Genomic DNA, 26,249 nt, shown 5'->3' with positions numbered 1-26,249 from the left:
TTAACCCATGCAGAAAGGTCTGAACGCTCTTTAACAGAGGCTTACCAGGCTTGATGTACTGCAGCCGATCAGGAGGATTCCTGGCGCGGGTTGAGTGCCTCAAGGGTGGTTCTGCCTCAGGACTGAGAGGTTCTGATTCAGTAGGTGAGTGTTGGGACAAGTTATTTCTGGATGCTTCTGAATCGGCAGACAGACTTTCTTCATCGGGAGAAGTTTCAGCAAGAGTAACTGGCACAGAGCCAGCTTCCAATGTTTCGTTATCAATGACTTGTTCCTCTTCAACAGGTACAAGTATAGGTTCCTCTGAGAGAATAACGTTCTCTTCCTCTGTAGCCAATACTACAGGGACGTCTGGCTGGTTGATAACTGGAACAGGTTGCGGAGTATTGGGTAAGTCAATGGTTGTTGTGAAGGTAACAGGTTCAGCCCAGACAGGAACAGGTAGGTATGAGATGGGTTCTTCTTCGTCATTGTCATCATCATCATCAGCATGTACATGAGACACAGGTAAGGCAGGCATTTTTCTCTTGTGCTTAGTAAGCATGTCCTTTTCAGAAGGTGGTAAATACCCACAGGGCAGTAGGAGGTCTCGATGTAAAGTTCGCAGGGGCTTGTCTTGGCCTTCGGGTCGAACTGTATACACAGGAAGAGTGCCGGCTTTCTTCACTACAATGTACACAGATGACTCCCATTTATCTGCAAGCTTGTGTTTGCCTCTTAGCCGCACATTCCTTACAAGAACTCTGTCTCCAACATTCAGCTGTGACGCAGTGACATTTTTATCAAATCTGTTTTTGTTACGTTTCATCACCTTTTCGGAGTTTTCGATGGCCAGCTTGTAACTTTCTTCCAGGTGGGACTTTAGTTTTTCCACATATTGTGTGTGGGATGTTGTTCCTTCTTTGGCATGGGGTAGTCCAAAGGCCAAGTCCACCGGTAAGCGAGGTTGGCGGCCAAACATAAGCTCATATGGTGAGAAACCTGTAACATCATTTCTTGTGCAATTGTATGCATGCACCAGGGGTTTTACGAAATCTTTCCAATGAGATTTCTGTTGAGCTGTCAGTGTTCCTAGCATATCCAGTAATGTTCGGTTAAACCGTTCAACAGGATTGCTTCTTGGATGGTATGGAGTGGTTCTTATTTTGTGGATCCCAGCCATTTCACAAAGCTCTCGGATGATTCTGGATTCAAAGTCAGGGCCTTGGTCACTGTGCAAGCACTCTGGGATACCATAATGCACAAGGAAGTTGTCCCATAAACATTTGGCAACAGTCCTAGCTTTCTGGTTTGGTGTTGGCACAGCAATGGCATATTTTGTGAAATGGTCAGTTATGACAAGTATGTCTTTGACTCCACGATCTGGTTCCACAGAGAGAAAATCCATACACACCAGTTCCATGGGATGAGAGGTTTTGATATTGACCAGAGGTGCGGCTCGTTCAGATGGGGATTTGCGTCTCACGCATCTTTCGCAGTGTCTTATTTTATTGACCACATCACTAGTCATCTTAGGCCAATAAAACCGGGAACGGACCAAGTCCAGCGTTCTGTCAATTCCCATGTGACCCATTTGATCATGTAGGTGGTGTAGTACAACTGGTCGATATTCCTCGGGTAGCACTAGCTGGTATGTGAAGTCACTTCCCACTTGTCTCTTCCTGACGAGAAGGGTGTTATGGAGCTCCAGTTTATTTACTTCTCGCAGTAATAGAGGTAGTTCGGGAAGTTCTTCCCTCAGGAATGGCGGTGGTGACTCTCCTCGCTCAAGCTGAGCTATGACATGCCGAATGACAGGGTCAAGGCGTTGTTTGTCTGCAAGGTCAGCTGTTGAGATTTGGGGGAGTACCATGGAGGTGAACTGGATATCGTCCGTGAAACTGTCAGGCAGACTGTTGACATTGACAGACATGGATAACACCAGCGCAAGATCAGGATCAGTGCTTGAACTGTACACCAGATGACGGTCACAAACTGCGTTGATGGTATGCTGGTCAATAGAGACAAGATCTGGTTCATTGAGATGTTGCCATGCGAATCTCCAGATTCGCTCACGTTCTTTCTGTGACAGAGGATCATCAGACAATCCACCATGAGGTCGGCGAGACAGACCATCAGCATCCGAGTTCTGCTTTCCTGCTCTGTAGAGTAATTTGAAGGTGAAAGTGGACAAAGCTGAAAGCCATCTGTAACCGGTAGCGTCAAGTTTTGCTGATGATAAGAGGTATGTTAATGGGTTGCTGTCGGTCACAACTGTAAACTGAGCACCATAAAGATAGTCGTGGAATTTTTCAGTCACCGCCCATTTCAAAGCAAGAAACTCCAATTTGTGGGCGGGATACTTTGACTCACTCTGGGAAAGACCTCTGCTGGCATATGCTACAACTCTGTTTTTTCCATCCTGCTCTTGATACAGCACCGCACCAAGACCTGTGGCACTGGCATCAGTGTGGAGTGTGTATGGTTTTCTGGGATCAGCAAATGCCAGAACTGGGGCAGAAGTTAGGTTGTCAATAATGGACTCAAAAGCTTGTTGACACATTTGCGTCCATCGTCCTCCAAATGGCTCTTTGGGGTTGAGGTAATTCTCTGGCTTTACTGTTCGTCTCAGCTTCCTCTGGGAAGGTGGATAACCAGCAGTGAGATCATGCAACGGCTTGACAATGGCTGAATACCCCTGGACAAAACGTCTGTAGTACCCAGCAAAACCAAGGAAAGATCTTAATTCCTTCAAGTTTTTCGGCATTGGCCAAGAAGTGAGTGTGGAAATCTTGTCCGGATCAGTTTCAACACCAGCCTGGGACACTACATGGCCCAGATACTTCACAGATGTCTGGAAGAACATGCATTTCTCAAGTGAAAGCTTCAAGCCAAAATCTTTCAGTCTGGTGAGAACGTTCATCAGGCGAGCTTCGTGTTCCTCAAGAGTTGGTGCAAAAACAATGAGATCGTCAATGAAAACCAGGACTTCTTTTAGATTCAATTCTCCCATGCATTTTTCCATTAGCCGTTGGAATGTGCTTGGTGCATTAGTAATCCCCTGTGGCATCCGATTAAATTCCCAAAATCCTAATGGGCAGACAAAGGCAGTCTTTGCTTTATCCTTCTCCTCCATTTCAATTTGGTAGTATCCCGACTTGAGGTCTAGCACCGTGAACCACTTTGATCCTGCAAGTGCGGAGAAGGTGTCTTCCAGTTTGGGCAGAGCATAAGCATCTTTGATTGTTTGCAGATTGAGTTTGCGGTAGTCAATACAAAGACGTACACTGCCGTTCTTTTTACGTGCAACCACAATTGGAGAGGCAAATGGGGAGTCTGATTCTCTGATAACGCCAGAGTCAAGAAGTTCCTGCAGGTGTTTCCTTACAGCATCAAGATCTTGAGGGTGAATTGGTCGTGGTCTTTGCTTGAAAGGAGTTGGATCAGACAATTTGATTTGGTGTTTAACTTTGTCGGTCCTGCCGAAATCCAGATCGTGTTTGGCAAATACTTCAGGAATACTGTTGAGTCTATGAACAATGCGTTCTTTCCAGTCTGGCGTTAAAGGGGAATCTCCAAAGTTGTAATTTGGTTGAGATGGAGGTAATGACTCTGTAGATGGATCTGAATAATGCACGTGTTGCTCTTTGGAGATGACTTCCTGGAGGGCGCTGATTTCTGCAATAATAGCTCGAGCTGGAATATGGATTTCATGGTCAGACTCATTACTTACTACAACAGGCAGAAAACATGGCCGACATTTAGGTAAGTCCACAAGGCAGGTTTTTACTAGGAGTCCACCAGGCAGAGAACTGGAGGTGGGGTATTCCAGAATAACCGCTTTCTCGCCTTGGAATAGCCTTGTGACCAGGGATCCCTCAAGGACAGTGGTTTGGCCGGCAGTAATGGTATGTGGTTGGTCTGACTTCAAGATCACAGGAGCATACTGGTCATTTGAATCCTGGACATGGCGACACTGGAGGATTTTATAAACCGCAATGTAACCGGAACCAGTTGGCAGGAATGACTGCTCAGAGTGGGTATCACGGTGTTTGCTGTACGCAACGTCAAGAGTGTTGGTACCAACAAGTATCATTGGGTGTGATTGCTGGACGTCAGGCACGACAAGAGCAAGTGTATCAACATTAATAGATGAACCAAGAAAATCAGCTGGGAACGTCACGTTAATCTCGATGTATCCCAGGTAAGGTACGGCTTGTCCATTTGCTCCTTCCACTTCCAACAGATCATTTAATGGTTTGATTGGATGGTCTGAAAGATGAGTATTATAGAAGGAATAAGGAATGGTAGTAACCTGAGAGCCAGAATCAAGAAGACAGCTGAAACGGTTGCCCTGGATTTGAATTTGTCCTGTGCTTTTAGTCCCCACAAGCCCTTTTGGCAGCAATGGACCTTTCTTGTGGTTTCTGGGACTGTTAGTGCACGCAGCTCCTGTGTGTCCCACCGCAGAAGCTCCTTCTAGTTTAAAGATGAAGTATTTCTAGCATCCCATTCTTGCTGTTTTTTCCTTAATTGTTTCTTTTTCTGTTCAACGAGACTGGGGTTTGCTCTGTTGTTGCAGGTGGAAGAAACATGGCCATCTTCTCCACAGTTAAAACAGTACCATGGCTTGGGTTTGGTATTTGACTGAGGTGAAGAATGACAGGTCTTGTTTTGTCGTGGCTTAAACTTTGACTCAGTTGGACTTTTTCGGGACAAAAGTTGGGACATTTGCTGTTGGAGGGTTTGGAGTTGTTTTTTCATTTCTTTTAGCTCTTCATTGGCTGTTGAGTGCCCACAAGAACAAGTACTTTGGGATTGGATGTTTGCTTTTTGTTTTGATGAACCGATGTATTTTTTCATAAGTGACTCCTTAGCTATTTGTCTGTCTTCTTCTGTCCGTAGCGACAACAATAAGTCAGAGAAAGGTGGTGGGTTGTCCTTTTGCTGCTCTAATTGTAGTTTGGTTAGTATAGTGTTATCCCAACACCCACGACAAAACTGCTTCAGCAGATGTTTATCCATGTCAGCAGCTGCAAGGCCTCCTTGCTTTACAACAGTGCTGAGGGTGAGCTGCAGTCTTTGGAGGTAAGCGGATGGTCGTTCACCTGGATTTTGGAGAATATTTAAATATTGAGCATACAATTCTTCACCATCTTGCACTGTTCCAAAAGCTGAGTCAAGTACACTGAGTATGACTGCAGGCAATGTGTTGGGACTTAGACCCTTAACCAAATCAGCAGCAGGTGACAACAGGCTCTCTATGATACGTCTGGTGACGTATAGAGCTGACAAACTGGGGTCGGCGAGCAGTAGATCAATTTGGGAACGCCATGATTCAAAATCTGCTTCACTACTTGGCTTAGGAATCCTTCCTGAAAAAGCACGGAGACGTAGTGAAGTTGTGGCGCTTATGTCTGGGTTTCGGACCACATGCTCAACAACAACCCTTTGTATTTGTGGTGGGTTGAGATCATGTGCTGTGAGTGATACTCTTGGAGCTGGTCCAGTCTGGCTCTGACGAGGTCGTGCCCCCTGCTGGTCAGGGGAAACCTGTCTGGCAGGAGGTGAAGACAGTTTCTGCCGCTCCAGTTCCCTTTCTTCTTCCTCTACGCCAATGTCCTCGTCTGCTCCATTTTCCTCATCATATTCACTTTTTCCATCATCACCTGCTCCTGCTTCATGCAAATGTTGACCGATCTGCCCCATTACTGTCTTCAAGACATCTTCAAACCGGTGCCCGCTACGATCAGCAATATGCTTGAGCTCCTTGAGGTAATTGGGAGGGGGACTGCTGCTGTCCTCTGTGGCGGCGTACTCACAGGCCAAAGCTGTGACGCGGAAGACAAGGTCGGCAACAATTTTAGAACAGTGGGTGTAAGGCAGAAACGGCTCTAGAGTTGTAAAAGCAGAGGTATCCACAAACTCAGCGATCAGGTTTTTAAAGAAAGTACTCGCAGGATCATTTACGTAAAAATGACGCTTAAGATTACCATAAGTACGCAAGTAATCAAGTATTTCGGTATCAGCTTTTGTGTTAGACACACCGGAAATCATCACAGACTGTGATATATTTATGCCGGAAAGTGCAACTGAATCCATTTCTGATCGTCAACTAAAACGAAGCAATTAAGTAAAGAAAAGTTGTGTTCGTGACCCCAAAATATTCACACACAAAGGCTCCTGGCTGGCTCGCCACTTGTAACGCGGTTGAAGGACCAGGGCGCCTGACTGCAGCTACATAGACAATGAGCTCTCAGAAGAGGTCTCGACTATGGAGCCTGAGTGTGTGAAGAAAACACAGGAAACCAAAAGTAGAGCTCAAAAATATATATATATTGTGTTTGTTATGATAAATATAGAGACAGATATACAAAAAAAATATGTATAATATATCACAAACAAAATAATGCTAACAATACAAAACAGCTTATTAGGGTCCAAAAGGAGGTGGGATGAGGTTTAGTCCAGTATGAGATTTGGTTCAGTTCCATGGACCTGTGATAGGTCACGTGACAACAGTTTTTGTAATTCAGTCCATAGAATCATGAATCCTACCGCAACATAGCGGTGGTCGGGTGGCTCGCCATCCCGCGCTGATCAGGGCTGATCGCGGGGAAAAAAAACCCGACCTAAACAAGGTCAAAACATAAATTATCATTCACAGAAGAAAATGAAACGGCATTCTACTGCTGTGACAAAATAAATACGTAACTCCATAAACAACAAAGTCAAGTAATTAATGCCATGTGTCATACAACAATCAATAAACCATCTTCTCTTATAATGAATCTCATTCAAAACACTATTATAGAAAAACATTATCATGGGTCCCATCAAAGTATATCAGCAATAAAGCTAATAACCATTATCCAACATTATCAAATATATTTACAAAACTCATTTAATCACAGATGTTGCGCAACAGATTCAAAGAGGATTTTAACTCAATGCAAAAATCTCATAGGCCGTTTTGGCATTTCTTCAGAAAAGTAACAAAAAACATCCAAAACGGACAAAACTACAGAAGTCAAATCACTCGTTCAACTCTAGATACGTTAATTCGACATTCGGCCATAGTAGAATAAACAAAGACAACAATATTCAATGAATAAAACCAGTAATTCAACTTACTGTCGCTAGCCTAGCATCAGCTTACCGGCATTCTAGGATGTGCGACCGCCGCTCCGCATTTACAGTGATTGCGACCGAACAAAACAAACAAATAACTCACCGTTGAGTCGATTGTGAGGTAGTGTAAAGATGAATGAATCGGCCGAGTTATTGCACGCTGTCAACTAGTATGCAACGTAAAATTTGTCAATATCTGACAAGTACGCCAACCACAGGGACAACAGCAGCCGGGGAAGCAGGGAAGATGCAGCTGATTGACCCGGAAGTTATATGGGGTTCATTCCCGCCACAATAAAGGGACTGGCGGAAGTGGGAACAGAAGTCACCGTGGTTACAATTAGCAGATAATGTTGACCTTGGCCCACTGGAAAAGTTAAGAACTAAAGATTTAGGAGTGTTTCTCGATAGCTCTTTCTCATTTGAGAAACAAATGAATTCTGTTATTAAAACCAGCTGTAAGGTTTATATTGTTGATTGTCATTTATGCTTAGAAATATTTACTCATATATGCTTAGAGTTGTATAATCGATTGCATGATGATAGAGGTTTGATCCTTAGTAGTCTGTAAAGACTCTGTGTGCCTTCCAGAGTGCTCTGGCATGCACACACCACTTGGGGCCATGAGAGAGGTCGTACCCTCTCTTACTGATTTATGGTGTAGGACAGGGGTCTCAAACTCAATTTAGCTGGGGGCCGCTGCAGGCAGAGTCTGGGTGAGGCTGGGCCGCATTAGGTTTTCCACAAGAAAGGCATGGTTAAAAAATTCCAATCTTCTCAAATCTCTTTATTTTTATTTTTAACACAAAATATGAAAAATAAATAAACAAATTAAGAATTAATAAGAAAATAAATCAATCTGTAATACATAAATAAAATAATAATAAGATATTTTTAGTCAGTGAACTTATGTGTTTTTTTCAGTCTTCTATATCTGCTGTATTTAGATTGAAATGTCTGTATTAACAGTTCTATAACCTTCTTCTGAACATGAATGGAACACTGTAGAAAATGAACTGTTCTTCTGAACATGGCTTCTCTTGCCTACTCCTTGCTGCTAGAGACCTGGCAGCGTTTCCTCTCGCATAGCCGAGCCAGATTTGGCCTGAGGGAGGAAGCAGTTGCGACCCTCAGTATGTCTTGAAGATGATCATCCGTAAGTCTGGACCTGTACTTGGACTTATTGAAGTTCAAAGTGGAGAAGAGCTTTTCGCACAAGTATGTGCTACCAAAAAGGCACATGGTCCGCTTGAACATCCGGGAAAGCCGAGGGAAACTAGGGCTCAATTCTCTCAAAAATTGTCCAAGCTTGTCTGCTTTTCCACTCACCTCCCTGAACTTTGCTTTGAGTTCAGAGTTGCACTGCAGCTCAATGAGCTCCATTTGAAGCACAGAAGGGGCATCTTGCACATCAAAGGAGAAGGGGTCCGCAAAAATTTGAAAGGTGGCTCTGTGTGTCTTGAAGTCAGCAAATCTGTGATCAAATTCCTCCTGTAGCCTCAAAATGACATCAACATACTTGTCAGCACTGAATGGTGTGCCTGTATCCACGAGTGCCTTGCATGCTGGGAAATGGCAAAGGTTTGTCTGAGAGAGCTGAGCTTTCCAGAGCGCAAGTTTTGTGGAGAATGCTCTCACGTTGTCATAGGCAGCACTGACAAGTTGCCCCTTGTAACGTCTTGTTCAGTACATTAAGCTCATGTGTTATATCAACAAGAAAAGCTAAGTCCATGAGCCATTTGGGATCAGTTAGCACAGGAACACTAACTCCATCCTTCTCCATGAAGGCTTCACTTCTGCTCTCAACTCAAAAAGTCTCTTTAATACATTTCCCCTGCTGAGCCAACGTACCTCAGTGAAGTCGAGCACATCCCCATATTCTGACTCCATTTCCTCTAAAAAAGCACAGAACCTTCGGTGCTTTAAGCCCCTGGATCTGATTTGGTTGATGCATTTCACAACAATAGACATCACATTGTCAAACTTCAGGCATTTGCTGCAAAGGACCTGCTGATGGATAATGCAGTGCAGAGCAACGGCCTCCTCCACGCCTTCCTCTTCCAGTTTTTTTTGAACAAGTGCCACCAGTCCATTTTTCCTCCCTGTCATTGATGGCGCTCCATCTGTTGTTATTCCAACAAACCTCTTCCATGGCAAACCAACATTCTCAATGGCATCACACAGCTTGTAAATATCTGCTGAGCGGTGGTCTGGCCATGCATTGGAATTACTGTGAGCAGCTCCTCCATCACTTCAAAACTGTCATCAACACCACGGACATACATTGGGAGCTGGGCAGTGTCGGTGATGTCTGTGGTCTCATCAAGAGCGACTGAGTATACACTGAAACATTTGGCTTTCTCACACAGTTGGTCATAAATGTCACTTGACAGGTCAGAAATGCGATCTGCTGCGGTGTTGGCAGAAAGGCTGATGTTGCTAAACTGACCTTTCTTTCCCGGACAGACTATATTTGCAGCCTGCAATATGCACTTTTAGACAAATTCACCTTCTGTGAATGGCTTCCCTGCTTTAGCAATCATCTCACTAACCACGTGGCTTCAACTGCTGCATTATTCTCTTTGGTTGCTTTCTTGAAGAAATCTTGCTGCCTCAGTAGATCTGTTTTAAGACTGGCAACCCGGTTCGCTCTCTCATCTCCCTGGTATTTTGTATCCACCTCAGCATGTCTAGTTGTGTAATGATGTTTCAAATTGTATTCCTGTGCTAGACGACCCATCACCAGCTTTTTCCAGCTTTTTCCACTGGTTACCAGTACGTGGTAGAATCCACTTCCAGATCTGGTTGTTTGTCTTTAAATCTGTGAATGGATTGGCTCCATCTTATCTCTCTTTAACAAAATAATCCAAGTCGAGCCCTCAGGTCTGCAGATAAGTAGCTTCTGACCAGAACTAGACGTAAAAACAGAGGTGAGCTTTATCGATCGCTGCAGCCAAACTCTGGAACAGTCGCCCTTCACATCAGGTCGTCACCAACACTCGACATTTTTAAAACCCGGTTGGAAACACATTTGTACTTTGTAGCTTTCAATCCTGACGAGTCTTTATAGTAATTACTGTGTATGTTTCCTATTTTCTCTCTACTCTGTGCAGCACTTTGGCTCAAGCTGTTTTTAAATGTGCTGATAAATAAATGTAGATTTCTTTGAATAAAACAGTGGAGCCGAGCTTTGAGCTCAGTGTGTAACAGTGTGTGTATGAGAGCCATGTAATGTCCATGTGTGCATGCTGACTGTGCTGCTCTGACCCCCCTCCTCCTTTCAGGGTGGAGCCTGCTGGAGTCCGATGGTTGAGACCAGGTCTGAGGAAGTGTAAGTGTGTTTTTAATGGGATTCATGAAAACAAAGCAGCACACATTCAACCATCTTCATCATGTCAGGAGTCATCATCAAAGTGTCAATCAATGAACAGATGATGGATCAATAACTGCAGCTGGATTGTGTTTGTTCTCTCCATCAGATTCCTGTCAACTCACAATCGACACAAACACAGTGAACACAAAGCTCCAACTGTCTGACAACAACAGGAAGGTGACACATGTGGAGGAGGTTCAGTCATATCCTGATCATCCAGACAGATTTGATGTTCGTCAGCTGCTGTGTGGAAATGGTCTGACTGGTCGCTGTTACTGGGAGGTCGAGTGGAGAGGAAGAGTTTTTATATCAGTGAGTTACAGAAGCATCAGAAGGAAAGGAGACAGAGATGACTGTTGGTTTGGACGCAATGATCAGTCCTGGAGTCTGAGCTGCTACAGTGATGGTCCTCGTTATGTCTGTCACAATAACAGTCGAACATCCATCTCCTCCTCCTCCTCCTCCTCCTCTGTCTCTAACAGAGCAGCAGTGTATGTGGACTGTCCTGCTGGCACTCTGTCCTTCTACAGAGTCTCCTCTGACACTCTGATCCACCTCCACACCTTCAACACCACATTCACTCAAACTCTTTATCCTGGGTTTTGGTTCAGTTCCTTGTCTCCTGGTTCCTCAGTGTCCCTGTGCTGAGTGGGGTGTAAAGAGTGTCTCCTGTTACAGAAACACTCTGACTGTTGAACAGATAGTTCAGTCTGTACATGTCTGTCTCTTTCACTCACAAACACGTTTTCAGATTCATGGATTCAATCAGTTGATGTTTGAAACTCTTCTAAATGATTCCTTGTAAACTTCTTCCTCTTCAGTCACAAACAAACAGGAAGTGATGTCACACGTGTTCCTGTCCACACAGCAGAATGAGTCTATTGCTGACAGTGATGTACAAACAGAGTGAGCATTTCTGAGGCCCAAAATAAACTGAGTAGTTCACTGAATGAACAATGGACTGTGAGCTCAGTTCCTTCATCATTAGTATGGATTATATATGTATATGTATTATATTAGTATCATATATATCAGGTGCTGCTGCTGCTGGTTTCAGTCATTGTGCAAATGTGCTGTTTGTAAGGTTGTAAAGCTGCAGTCAGCTGAGACTGAAGAAGTCACCTGATCAGTGAGCAAACGTTTCTGAAAACGTCCAGATGAACAGAATCAACCTTTTGGGATCAGCCAGCAATGCAGCATCATTGTTGTTCAGGTTCAGAGGTTTGCAGGAATGAACTGATGACCAGAAACAGCTGCAAAGTCCAATAAAATACCAGCTGGAGTTCAGCTGCATTTGAAGAAGTCAAAGAAAAGTAAGGATGGCAAAGGGCGATGTTTTCTTCCAAAGAACTGAAAACATGGTCGACGCCTCATTAGAAGAATAATCTGGACATTTGTGAGGAACTCTAACCAAGAAAGCAACACAAGAAAGCAACGTCAAACAGATCCAACAGACAGTTTCCATGACTGGAAGTGTTGAGTGTAAAAATGCTACATTGCATTATTGCATCCTCTCACCACAGGAGGTGCTGTTGGCACCACTGATTGCTGATCAGCTGTTCTCTGATGATCTGATTGATACTGTGAATAACGGGACTCACTGAACTCTGTGACACAGTGAAGATTACAGAGTTTAACTTCAACATCTGACTGACGTCACACAGACAGAAGGATGAACCAGTGAGGCACAGAACACAGTTACTGGAGATACTGGATCAGCTCCATGTGAACCTCTGATGGAGAAGCTGCTGAGCCAGAGAAACATCAGGACATGACAGGCAGCTGCACTTATCTAACAACATGTAGCAGAGCTGATCTATGTTAGAGGATCTATCACAGCAGCTGAAGCCAAAGTCCAACACTGGATAGCAGCTGAGCCTGTGCTGAGTGTAGTGTTACAGGAAAAGGGCAGAAACACTGACACTGGTAGCTCACAGTGATGCTGACTGGGGCACAGAGCTGAATGATGCAGCATCAGGACACTGTTTCAGTCTGACTGACAGAGAAACCTGTAGCTGTATCTACATGTGAGGCAGAGGCTACACAAGCAGCTTTCTATGTTTCACAGTGACTGAGATCTTCAGTGGGGGTGGACATGCTCCTGTACAGACCTCTGAGGAGAACCAAGGTGCAGTCAAAGAGTCCAGTCTGTCCTCACAGATGTGAACATGTGGTTTCATCAGGTCTGCTGTCAGCTAGCAGGCTCACATCAGAATCACTGTTCCTGAAAAACACAGTCTGTGTGACATCATCAGTCAGCTGATCGTCCCAGATCTGAATGGTTTCTGTCTCTACTGAGGAAGTCAGAGAATATCACTGAGGTGTGGATCAGGTCTGAGTGAGCTGTGGAGGGACAGCTTTAAACAGTCCACAGGTCTCACGTCCTGCTCAGTCTGGTAGCAGATACCTCGTATTGTTCCAGATGTGCTGACATCACCAGCAGCAGCAGCACAGCTGTGTGATACGATGAATCTCAGTTATTGATCCAACACACAGTAAATACAAAGATCAGGATTTCTGAGAGTAATCATTATGAGTCTGAACACATGATCACTGAATGTTAGTCTCCACAATAATAAGCTAACACAACCAAACACAGCTTTCAGCTCTTATTTTGAAACTGGCTTATTTAGAGAGCTGTGATGTGAGCGTGCCTGGCTCTGAGGCACTTGGGTCAGCCTCTGTTGTTTAGAAGTGTTACAGACTGTGAATGACACAGACCTGTCAGTTTTCATGTTTGTCTGTAACACAGCTCAGGGGCTCCATGCTGAACGCATCCATCCAGTGTTATTGATCCAGTACTAATACCAGCATTGGGATCAATACTACAATACACAATCACATGTGTCCACGTGATGCAGTTTGAAGAGCAATAAGATGTCTCTGTATGAGGAGGCGGGGTCACAGGAGGTTCACAGAAACTCTGCAGCAGCATCATCAGCTCACATGGAAACTTTGATGATTCACTTCTGTGGTGTTTTTACAGAAACACGTCACAAAATTAGCTCCACCTGTTTTGTGTGTGAGCTTTGAGTTTCTTGTCTTCATTCTGGATTCTTGTGTTGCTGTTTTTACACACAGCAGATATTTCCTGGTTGCTTCCTTGATGATGTGGGGATTAGGGAAACTATTTTACTGCTATTGTTAATAATCATCATCATTACCATTGCAGTACTAACATTAATAACATAATCTACAGCATTGATATTGCATTCAGATGTTTAAACATGTTGGTACCCAATTAGCCTTTATTACAGGTGCAGTTATAACCACGTTAAACTGTTGAGTTAAATCAATGATCTTAAATGCTTTTGAATGCTTGTTATAATCTTAAATGTGTATGTGCTGATTCTGAAAGGCCTAACTCTGAGTACACTCTGTGCCAAAGTAGACAGGAAGTGCAGGTTTTGCAGAGCGTGCTTGTGAAAGGTACTTTGAGGAGCTGTTGGGAGGATGCTATTTGAATAACCAGGTTATTCATTGTTATCTTTTAGTCATTTATATCTTTTTATTAAGCTTTGAAGTAGGGGCACTCATTTGATTAAAACATTTATTCAACATATTACAGATATAGTTTCAGTTAGGTTATTATGCACATGAGAATTGGCCTCTCTTCTCATAAGACAAAGTTCGTGTGAGGTCGAGCCACACACACACACACACACACACACACACACACACACACACACACACACACACACAGTAGATAGACTCATTTATAGGTGAGAGGTTAGTCATGTTTGCTTGCAACTGCAAAATTGTCTCTGCAAAAAGAGGAACAGTTTCTTGCAGGGTGTGGGTCTGGTGTTCCAGACGAGAAGTGAAAGTCAGAAGGCTGACAGGAAGCATCTGCTGTGGAGACGGAGACAATGTTATTTTAAACTGTGTTAAAAGTCTTTATGGTTTTGAAACCTATGTATGACCTGTATCTGATTGACGTTGAAGGGGCGTATTAAATTTAAGCCCTGATGGTATATAAAGCATCTGCTTATGCTCTGTAAGTCGGGGATCGGTGCTGTCTGCGTACGGCGGTGGTCCCCCCACGCGTGCATTAAATCATCGTTTGACTCCACCTGGATCAGTGTTGTTATTTTGAAAGTTGATTACCTCCTCTAACCCTCCTCAATATTGAACCCAACAATGACCACATGAAGCTTTCTGAAGCTTGGATTGAAAACGCTTCATTACTCAAAGCTTTCCAACACAGGCCTCTGTGCTGCCATCTGGTGGACAAACATATGAAGTGCAGCGTGAAGCTACAAATTAAACTGCTTCAGCTACGTTTATATATAACATACTATAACCTATATAACTATATGTATAGTGTATTATGTAGGTTTTAGAGCTGGGGGTAGAATTGCTGATGGCCTGGTTGTTATTTATGTTCCCCATGGTTCACCAGCTCTCACACAACATCAGCACCAATGATCCACGTCCTTATAAACCTCTGAATCAGGTCCTGAAGCTGTGACGTCCTGAGTGAAGACCTCACTGATCACATGACTCTGGTCACCTGGACTCAGTGTTTCTGAAGCAGTGTGCTGGGTTTTTAAAAATACGTGGCTGCTGCCTGATGTTGGGCCCACAGAGGAAGACGACTCACTCGCTCTTCTTCACTTCCTCCTTAAACATGTGGAAGGAGAGCAAAGTGCTGCCAGACTCTTATTTCTGACAGGAACAGAAGAAACCACAGCAAACTGTTCCAGTTCTTCATCTTCATCACAATCTATTTATTTCTGATGGTGTCTTCAGTCTGAGGGTTTGAAGTTTCCATGTCTGTGTGATGTGTGGTGTGATGGCTGCTGGTTAAACTGGGACTCACTGTTTAAAGCACTGAGTGCTCATAGAGAGATGCTCCATGAGTCCCAGTACAGACTACAAACATGGTGGAAACTTAGCTTTGATATCCACTAGAGATGGCACGATACCACTTTTTTATGTCCGATACCGATATCATAAATTTGGATATCTGCCGATACCGATATGAATCCGATATAGTGTGTTTTTTAATCAACAAAACGTTTTTTTAATATCTTGCTGCATTTTGTATAAGTTTATACTCAAGTTTAAATAAATAACAACACTAAAGCTATTCTGTTATACCTGTATGTAAAAAATACACTGCGTCCAAAATATGTCATAGTTCAGCAACACTGATCAATCTAATAAAGTTAAACCTGCTCCATCCTCCCTATTCTGGTATTTTAAAGAGTACTTAGAAGAAATTTTAAGCAACCTAACTAATAGGGTTGCAAACTCCCAGCAAAAAAAAAAATAAAAAATAGGGAACCACCCTCCACCTCATGATGCTTAATCGATGTAATCAAATTTAATTTGATGCAGGGGGGAAATGCACAAAAATAAATTCTTTTTCAAGAATAATTAAATAGATTCAACATCTTTCTTCAACAGAATTGCAGACTGCACAGATGGTATCTTCCCAAAGGAAAAAGTACTATAGCTTACTAGGGTATATTAGACTTAACAGTTACTATATACAGCAATGGACTTCTATATATTTTACACAAGATTAAAACTTTGGGTGTAAGAGTCAGATAATTATTTATTAAAAAATAGACATTTTAAAAGAGAATAAGAAAGAAAAGTATGTCTTTGTGCCCCCTTTTCCCTGTTCATGCCCTATCGGCCCCCCTGGCTAATCTTTGCTAGATCCGCCCCTGCACAGTTACCAGCCGTCAGCTACGTAGAAAAAGATCCTGGTGTAGAAAGTAATATTAAATAAATTCTAACAACAGCTGATCAAACTTAAACGTGCTGCTGTTGTTCAGCCGCTGGTTTCCTCTTTCTGGTGAGAAGTGGGCCAAAAACTAAGAAGAGAGACGGACTCGCGACAGAAAAGCCGATCAGCTGATCATTAAACTGTTTCACGATTGAAGCAGCAGGATAGAGAGAGAGAGAGGCAGTCGCTCCAGGTATGGTTGTTAAGCTTTACAGACGTTCAGAGATGAACTTACACACTTGCTTTACTTCTCTCTGGGAAAACTTCCTCATAGATGAAATGCTGGTTTGCTAGCAAGGCTACAAATACACACAGCCGCTCTATCACGTGATGCACACTGCTGCTACGTGCTACGGTTATGAACCGAGTTCCGCCGCGTAGCAAGTTTTGTGAGGTGCTTTTTTGATATTTAATGGATCGGATTACATTTTTTATTTCTCGCCGATATCCGATCCAGTAATTTGGGTCAGTATCGGACCGATACCGATACGTAATATCGGATCGGTCCATCTCTAATATCCACACACTCTGCACGTCTGTGAGTAACTGTGATGAAGATGTGCAGAGATCTGTGTACAAACAGGAGAAAGACTGTAAAGACTCTGTGCTTCTAACAGCCTCTGTTAACATATGTGAGGCTGTTTGTTGTTGTTGCCATGGAGCTTTTCACTGTTTGGGTCAGCAGGTCATGTGATCAGGTTTGTTCTGTGAAAGCTGGACGATGGTTCAGTGTCAGGGTTTGTTTGCATTCATCAATAAATATCTAAATAAATCAAAGACTCCATGTTTGTTCTTTCGTCATGTGACCTCTGCTCATCCATCTCTGTGTGTATCAGGATACATTTAGTTCATAATACACGAGTCAGAGAAATCAAAGAAAAGACAGCGTGATGTCCTGTATGGACAGGTGGAAGGAACCAAGTCCTCAGCTGAAACACTCGTGTTTGTCCACAGACAGGAAACACAGCAGGAAACTTTCTCACAGAAGTGCAGCTCATGGATAACACACTTCCTGTCAGTCAGAATGAGGCTGGAGCCAAACACAGAAAGGTGTTTTTGTCCAGATGAGCCCAGAGAAGAAACACGAGTGTTCACAGACATCAGAAGCTCAGAGAGGTGAAACATGAGGTTGGAGTCCTCGTCAGCATTCAGAAGAGCTGCTGTGAAACCCTGAGTACTCATGACAGACTCTGATGGCACAAACACATCATGATTCAAACACAAAGACAAACATGGAGCTCCTGATCCTCCTGCATGAGAACAAGCTGACATGAGCGCTGTGTCTGAGAGTGTCTCCCTGTCACAGTGACAATAACACAGCTGCTGCTCACAGTCATTAAACTGACCTTAGGTCAGCTGCTAGGACGTCTCTGTGCTCCTTACATATGAACCATGTGACCTCACATCAGTGCTGTGGATGACTGTAGTCATAGAAGAGTAGAGCTGTAGCAGGTGGTGTGAGCAGGAGGAGGAGGTGGTGTATTCTAGTTAACGCAGTACTGAAACACTCCAGCAGAGGGCGCTGTTAAGTCCTTATTGTAATACAGTTACTGTGTGCAGTTATACTTCATACATAATCTGCACTTATTTCCATCAGACATGCTGTCAGTAAATGATTGGTTTCTATTGATTCTACTTCCTGTTGACTAGTTTGATGACAGTGAAACAATCACAGCTGATTGTGTGATGATGTAAACTGTCACTGTTACATTCAGTGTGTGTGACATAATGTTAGTGCAGGGCTGATAACAGCCTGGTTCTGTTAGAAACACATGAACGTGTCCATAGATCAGTGTGTGTTTAACATGAGAGCTTCAGCCCTGCTGATGTGTTCAATAAAGACATGTAGGAAAACTGATGAGACTCTGAAATAACTCTTTATATTTATAATGTAACTCTGCATCAAAAGAACAACAAAGGATCCCAGACAGGTTTATGTGAACAAAGACGATTCTGATGTTTCTGTGTTTCTAACAGTTTGACATTATTAGTAAACAGACTGCAGTGAACAGGATTTATAAAGAGCTTATATATAAAGATATGACAGCTGTTTGACAGTTTATCACTGTGTGTTTGGACCTGATCAGTCCAGCTGTTTACTTGAAATATGTTCATTTACCTGTTCTGTTATATTTATGTTCTTGTCTCTGTTGAAAAACACATTTTAATGTCCCTCAGATTTTTCTCCCAGATGAATAAATATAAAAATGACACAAACTGACTGCAGCTACTTTTTGTCCTTTCTGTCAAAAACCTTCATGTGACTCATGAGAGACACGTTTCAGCTGTTTGTGACAGATCAGAGGCCAACAAGTCATTTATAACACTTTCCATCATTGTTTGTCAAACACATGTTGACACAGCAGCGGGGCCGCAGTGAGAGTCAGAGCGAGGAGATAAAAACTCCTGTTTGACCACAGCCTCAGTTTGTTCCTGCACTTCAAACACTTCCTGTTGTTGACTGGGTGGAGTCAGGAAGCCAGCGAGGCCCTGCAGGACTGAGACTGCAGACTGGGACGTGCTCTGTGATGGAGATCAACAGCATCACTGACTGTTTCTGTGAGGACACCATCATCCCAGCAGGGCTGTTTCCCAACAACAAGCCCTGGACCATCAGAGACCTGAAGCTGCTGCTGAATGAAAGAAGAGGATCTTCAGGTCTGGAACAAGGACGAGCTGAGAGTGTTAATAACGTTACTAATGTTCAGATACACTTTACTAGGTCACATCTGTGACACACGTCACTTAAATAAAGAAGGAAATATTGGCTCTGTTTTATCTGCTGGGCCCAAAAGTGACTCCTGTATTTAAACTGCTATGAATAACTTGTTGGTCTATAATATGTGAAACATGTGTCAAATGTCTCCATCATGAACGATATCAGGTCATCTTGAGCCACAAAAACATTCCTATCATGAGGTAGAAGCTGGAATCAGTTTGTTGCAGACGTTTATATATCCGATATTTATCCAGTTAAAAGTTGAAATTCAAAAATGTCTTTTCAAGAGTCGTCTGTCCAAGAGGAGCAGAAACTGCAACAAATATAACAACAGTTATTTAAGGCTGTTTTAAATGGCCACAAAGGAGCAGATTGGTTATAATGCAGCTGCTTCAGAGGAATAAAGATGAAACGCTGTTTTTATTTCATGTGTAACACCTTTCAATAATGTGTAAGTCTATTGACCAGTATAAGTAAAGACATCACACACACACATGGAAACACTGAAACCTGTTTTTGGTGCAGCAGCGGTCCCAGCTGCTCGCCTTTATCTAGACTGGGTCGGCTGCTTATCTCAATATAATCAATGTTTAAAGTTTTGTTCTCAGTGTTTCTGTGTTGCTTCGTATAGGATCTCCCAGCATCATCACTGTGCTGTCCAATCATTGTGTGCTAGGTTACCCTTATAGTGCAATGTGTGTTTGCACAAAGAGAAGCATGTGTGTCAAATATAAATAAGCACAGAACAGAAAAAGCTGCTAGTTTCTTCTATTTAGAGTCAAGTTAGTGTTTTGTGTCTTTGTTTGAGGCCTAATGTCAAGCAGAGGTGTGTGTAACTGGACTGGTCTGTTATATGTGTGAAATGTGTGCTTCTCTTCAGCATCATCTTTGTCACTGCTGATTCCTTTGTGTCATCATTTGTTGAGAAGAGATAATCAAATTATTATTATTATTATTATTGTGGAATATAAAACATATACAAAATTTATAATATAACATTTTTCTGGACATTTAGCTTTTCAAACATCAGGGAGCTGCAATAACAACACTGTGCCCATTCTGATCAGATTGAAAGATTTATAGAGATTTATCCATGTGCTGGAAAAGGATTTGATATCAACATATATGCAGATTAGTAGGAGCATTTTCTTCATATTGATTTAGAGTTCAGTACTAGGAATATGTAGAACTAACATCTGTGTACATGACGAGTGATGAAAATTCAAAAAAAAAAATTCACTGGAGCATCAATTCTACTTTATGATGACCTTCAAAGATAAAAACGTGAGTTTATTTGTGAACTCTGTGAAATGCGTCTGATGTTTAGTTTGAACCAATCCTGTGTCAGCTGCAGCCACATCATTGCATACAAATGGGTGCGTTCCTGTTTAGACCTGCTGGCTGTCAATGGGCTTCATTCCAGTTCAGACTGCCGGTGGTCGGCTGTAAACTCAACATGGCTCCTGTGTTAGAAGAGCCTCTGATTTTAAATTTGCACATTTAATAGTTTCTTTCCAACACTGTGGAGCTACCAGCCCAGTATATGTAGCCCACAGTAGATGGAGTTATCAAGCTGCACTGACAAACATCAGGACTCATGTGATCCCTACATGTGGACCTTTCACAGATGATCCAAGTGCAGATTCAACTCTGCATTACATTTGACTTCAGCTGTTACACACTTTCATTTTCTAGCTGTGTCACTTCCTGCTTTTTGGATCAGAGAGTTTATCCATGTCCACAAATGTTTTGCTGCATATTTTTATCATCTATATTTTCCAGTCTTCATACAGCCGATATTTCATGTGGACTCCAATCTGCCAGCTGCCATCACGTTCTCAGTGTTCATTCAGTGTTGAAATGTAGGACAAACAGCAGCACATGTTCTCTAAATGTTTGCAGTCATTTTAAATGAAGCTGATACTACATGAGACATTTTCCACAGTTATTGTCTTTGAACAGAGAATAATAAAGCCATCAAACATATACAGGCTTGTGCAAATGCAAACTTCTGTGGTGCATTTGATGACCTGCAGAGGAGAACAAGTCGGGCTTTTCAGCCCTAACACAACCTCTTTGTTCTCAATACTACAAAACCTTCAGAGGCTGATATGCAAGTTTGCATGAATCACCAACACAGTTGTGTTTGTTTCTAGTATAGTTATAAATAAGCTGATCAAATATCTGCTGACTGATTAGATCCAGTATCTATTACAGATGAACTGGACATCACAGCATGTTGTTAATCCGTCATATCAAACTAAACAGTGTTGCTGGTGTAAATATCCTCCAATAAAGTCAGATGAGGGCTTCTGTTGCCAGGTAACGATGATGTCACACTGGATCTTCTGATCTTCAGCATCGTAGCGCTCGGAGTCTGATGTTGGCTCATGTGTTGTCACCAACATGACGTTCTACTAGTCAAGGCCTCACCTTAACCCACTGATGCTGATCACACAGACCCACTAATAGAACTGTTTTATCAGGTTTATGCAGCGTCAGCATTAATGTCACATTTAATCAGACCACATTTACATTACAAGCCCACTACAACCATTATCAACATTTAAATTACATTATACATCCTCACTGATTTAAAGTATTTTAACCTGATTCATTTTCTCCACCTGAACAGTTCATTCCTCAAATCAAACAAGATATTTGACCCTCAAAAAATGTACCAACAAATAATTTTGCAATAAAATATTTATTCTTCAACTTTTACAAGTGAAATCAAACAAGTGTGTTTAACAGTGAAACTGTAACCAATACGTCTACTCACAAAAGAATGAGTGAAGCAATATGGATAACAGCAGAGGACAATTTATTTAGGGTCTGATGGCAATTTACCATCGGTGTCCAGCACTTTAAGGGATTGATGGACTGGAGCACATCTGTCCTTAACATACCCTCTTAAACATCAGCTTGACACTGATAAATCAAAGGAAACTTAACAGACTTTAAGTGCAAATGTTTCAACCTGAACAACTTAAAACTTCTCTGGGATACAATATAAACAAAGACAAAAAGAAGAAAAATATTTCCATCAATAGTAACTTCTCCTAACCAGGAGACAAGTGAATATATTATGTAAAGAGTCCTTTTTCTCAGTCCTGGGGTTGTAACACCACAACCTCCTCAGTCCGTAATCAGAGAGTGTCTATTTGACAATAACCAAAATGTCTTTGAATAGTCTTTGTGAATGCAAAAAGAAAACAAAACAAAACAATGGTGTTAGCTGGCCAGCAAAATAAAGAGTGTATGGCACTGAGTGCGGGCGTGTGTGAGTACTTCGGTCCAAATAATCGAGGTCCGGATGGATGAATGGATGGCAGCCGCCGGTCCTTTAATGGCACCGGCGAGACAGCACAGTAGTAAGGCAGCACAGCAGTATGGCAGCACAGCAGCGAGGCGTCTGGCAGGAGAACGAACAATAGTCTTTTAAGGCTACTGCAGAAGGCGATATTCCCCGCTAGCTCACCCAAGCTTGCTCTCTGGCACAGCTACAAGCCATGTGAGCTCATAGCCCCTCAGTGACATATGAACTTGGCTAACAACGTCCGCTTAGCATGGCGGCTAATTGTCGAGCTTGCTAGCTTATCCCCGATTAGCGATTAGCACCTTAATAACCATTACTACACAGCACATCATAGCAAACACATGATAACACATGGAATAATATAATATACATACAAAACAGATTTTTACCTGGCAGGAGAACGAACAATAGTCTTTTAAGGCTACTGCAGAAGGCGATATTCCCCGCTAGCTCACCCAAGCTTGCTCTCTGGCACAGCTACAAGCCATGTCAGCTCATAGCCCCTCCCGCTAGGATGTACTACCACAGTCGACTGTCGTAAAGCAGCCGCAAACCAATAACAATAAAAAAAAACTCAAAACCATTGAAGAACATTTTATAACTGAACACCCAATATAGATATACATATATATATATATATACTGAATATTACACAATATCAGACAACCAAATTAACACTGGGTTACATCCACCCCTGCTTAAAGTGTGACGTCCCCGTCACTATCACCTGACAGAGATTGCACTAACCCAGCAATCTGTTGCTGTAATGACAGGAAAAAATTATTGAGCAATGCAAGTGTCATCGGCGCATTGAAACTGTGATGCTTACAATCGACTTTATAGCCGACCTGATAGTCACTGAGGTAAGCCGGTGGCACTCTCCTTCTTCGTGGCCTACCACATGTTGGGGCTGGGCTGAGCACCTCCTCAGCGTTTGCTGTCTCCGATCCCGTCAGATCTAGAATGAATTCAGGTGCCCCAGGATCCAGAGGATACTGTGGCTGGGACGCCTCCTGTTCTCCCAGAACATCCCTTTGGTCCGCCAACAAGTCATTGTCAGGAAATTGGCTGGATGCAAAGTTTATTTCCTCTTCTTGCCCAAACTCCTCCTCCAGCTGAGTTTCTTCTGTGTTGCTCCCTGCATCCGCTCTCATTAGAGGTTGAACGGAACTGGTTAGCACATCCTGACTGTCACATTGCAGGTTAACCGGTAGGAACCCACAGGGAAGAAGCATGTCACGATGCAGAACTCGCTCTCTGCCCTCTGCATCCTCTGGCCTAATCACATAAACTGGGATAGACTCATCCGGCTGCTTAACAACGATGTGCACAATAGGTTCCCACTTATCAGAGATTTTGTGTTTCTTTCTGAGGCTCAGATTCCTTACCAGGACTCTGTCACCCACTTCCAATGGAAGGGCAGTAACCTTAGCATCCCAGTGTCTTTTGTTCAACAATTATCTCTTCTCAGCATTTCTTGAGGCTAGGTCGTATGCATACTTCAGCCTACTCTTTAGTTCTCGTACATACTGAATGTGTGTTCTGGTGCTGTGGCCACGTGGACTAAGTCCAAAACAGAGGTCAATCGGAAGGCGTGGCTCTCTACCAAACATCAGAAGGAAGGGTGCTTCTCCAGTTGCGTCATGTTTTGTACAGTTATAAGCATGTACAAGGGGGGCGAACATACTTCCTCCACTCCTCTTTTTTCTTATCCTCCAGAGTTCCGAGGAGGTCCAACAGAGTCCTGTTGAATCTTTCCACTGGATTTCCACGTGGATGGTAGGGTGTCGTACGGGACTTTGTAATCCCTGCTAGTTTACAAAGCTCTGCCACTATTTCAGATTCAAAACAAGCACCTTGATCACTATGGATTCTGCGAGGAAACCCGTAGTGACTGATGAAGTTCTCCCATAACACTGTGGACACCGTTTTCGCTGTCTGATCTCTCGTGGGATATGCCTGTGCATATTTTGTAAAATGATCAGTTAGTACTAGGATGTTCCTGGTGTCTCTCGAATCGGGTTCTATTGTCAGAAAATCTATGCACACTAACTCAAGGGGACCACTGACCTTGATGTTGACAAGTTTAGAGGCTTTCTGCACTCGTGCCTTTCGTTTCACACACCTCTCACATGTTTTACATTTGTTCTCAATGTAGCTAGCCATTTTTGGCCAGTAAAACCTCGCTCTAGCCAGTTCTAAGGTTCTCTCAATACCCATGTGACCTGTCTCGTCATGAACACCTTGGAAGGCTCTCTCTCGATGGCTATTAGGGATGACAAGTTGATGGAAGGCCTCCCCCTTTTGATCAAAAAACTCTACGGTATAGCACCCCCTCAACTAGAAGTAACTTGGATTTCTCCCCTAAAAACAGAACCACCTGAGGTTCCTCAGACTTTCTGTCAAAAGTCTCATCCCCAGTCTCTAAAATGCCTATGATGCGGGCTAAAGAGCTGTCATTTCTCTGTAACTGATACCAGTCCACCATAGACATTCCTGGTAGGGCTGACTGGCCAGGTATGGGGACCGGATCCTCAAGGTCATCAGGAACCGCACTGTCATTGCACAAGAGTGTTTCCACGGCAGGGATTACAGTGTCGACTGTCTGTGTGCCTTCACCTAAGATCGTGTTGACATTGACACTATGACGCTTACACAAAGTACTCATTGCCTCCCCATCGAGAACTTTAAACTCCTCAGGGGACAAGCTAGCACATTCCAGCATGCTGGAGATTTTTCTGTCTGTCTCCAGGGACTCCTCGTCCTCCTCTGAGGGTCCATGAGGCCTCCTAGAGAGCCCGTCAGCGTCAGTGTTATGTTGACCAGATTTGTAGTGTATGTCAAAGTTGTAAAGCGACAGAGCAGCAAGCCATCTGTGACTTGTAGCATCAAGCTTCGCACTGGTCAACACATATGTCATAGGGTTGTTATCAGTCAGCACCTTGAAATTAGCCCCATACAAATAATCATGGAACTTCTCACTTACTGCCCACTTGAGGGCGAGAAATTCTAATTTATGTACAGGGTAATTCTTTTCGCTTTTGGAGAGGCCACGACTAGCATAAGCTACTACTCGAGTCTGGCCGTCTTGAACCTGATACAACGCTGCCCCCAGGCCTGACATACTGGCATCTGTGTGTAGTACGTACGGGAGCTGCCAGTTGGCGAAAGCCAGAACAGGTGCGGAAATCAGTTTTTCAACAATAAGGCCAAAAGCAGCCTGGCAGGCAGGGGTCCATTTTGCCCCAAGTGAGGGTGACTTTGTTCGTGGCCAATGTTTTTGGCCTTTATGCCTGGGGGCTAGTTCTCCCTTCAACAAGTCATTGAGAGGCCTGACAATGCAAGAATAATCCCTCACAAACCGCCTGTAATACCCCGTGAAACCTAGAAATGACCGAAGCTCTTTGGCAGTTTGTGGGCATGGCCAGTCTTTCACAGCAGTAATTTTGTCTGGGTCAGGCTGGATCCCCTGGACAGATATTACATGCCCCAGATATTTCACGGAGGTTTGGAAGAACTTGCATTTAGAAGGGGATAACTTCAGACCAAACTCAGCAATGCGTTTAAGGACCTTCATCACCCGCTCTTCGTGCTCTTCCAGTGAGTTGGAGAAGATTATGAGGTCATCTAGGAATGCAACAACCTCCTGGAGGTTAATTCCCTCCATCACTTTCTCCATGGTCCGTTGAAACGTGGCAGGGGAGTTAGTCAAGCCTTGAGGCATCCTCCGAAATTGCCATGTTCCAAACGGCGTTGTAAATGCTGTCTTGGGTCGATCACATGGCTCAACTTCAAGTTGATAGTACCCGCTCTTGAGATCTAAAACAGTGAACCATTTTGAACCAGAGAGCAGAGTGAACGTCTCCTCTATACGAGGCAATGGGTATGCGTCCTTTTTGGTGAAGTTGTTTAGTCTCCGATAATCTACAACCATTCGCAGTTCCCCATTCTTTTTCCTAACAAGCACTACTGGAGAGGCATAGGGGCT

The 26,249-nt window shown here is 43.2% G+C and overlaps 1 protein-coding gene across 5 annotated transcripts in view; it reads left to right on the top strand.

The window, feature by feature from the left end:
- LOC102777248 (NLR family CARD domain-containing protein 3-like) overlaps positions 1 to 26,249 on the top strand; it is a 1,099,208-nt gene that overhangs the window by 861,404 nt on the left and 211,555 nt on the right. For 3 of the 5 annotated variants that reach the window (XM_087837904.1, XM_087837901.1, XM_087837898.1), the window contains 2 exons: positions 10,395 to 10,441; positions 10,590 to 12,635. The exons of the other annotated variants lie outside the window; for them this stretch is intronic. In XM_087837904.1, the coding sequence (XP_087694030.1) occupies positions 10,395 to 10,441; positions 10,590 to 11,131 (589 nt within the window). In that variant the 3' untranslated portion in view covers positions 11,132 to 12,635. Of the gene's footprint in view, positions 1 to 10,394; positions 10,442 to 10,589; positions 12,636 to 26,249 lie in introns of those variants that run through there. 5 annotated transcript variants of the gene reach the window in all.

This window comes from Neolamprologus brichardi, chromosome 3, assembly GCF_056152115.1.
Source record: "Neolamprologus brichardi isolate AB-2024 chromosome 3, ASM5615211v1, whole genome shotgun sequence".
Taxonomy (NCBI): Eukaryota; Metazoa; Chordata; class Actinopteri; order Cichliformes; family Cichlidae; genus Neolamprologus; species Neolamprologus brichardi.
The sequence above is the reverse complement of the archived record's forward strand: the minus strand, read 5'-3'. Positions and strand labels throughout refer to the sequence as shown.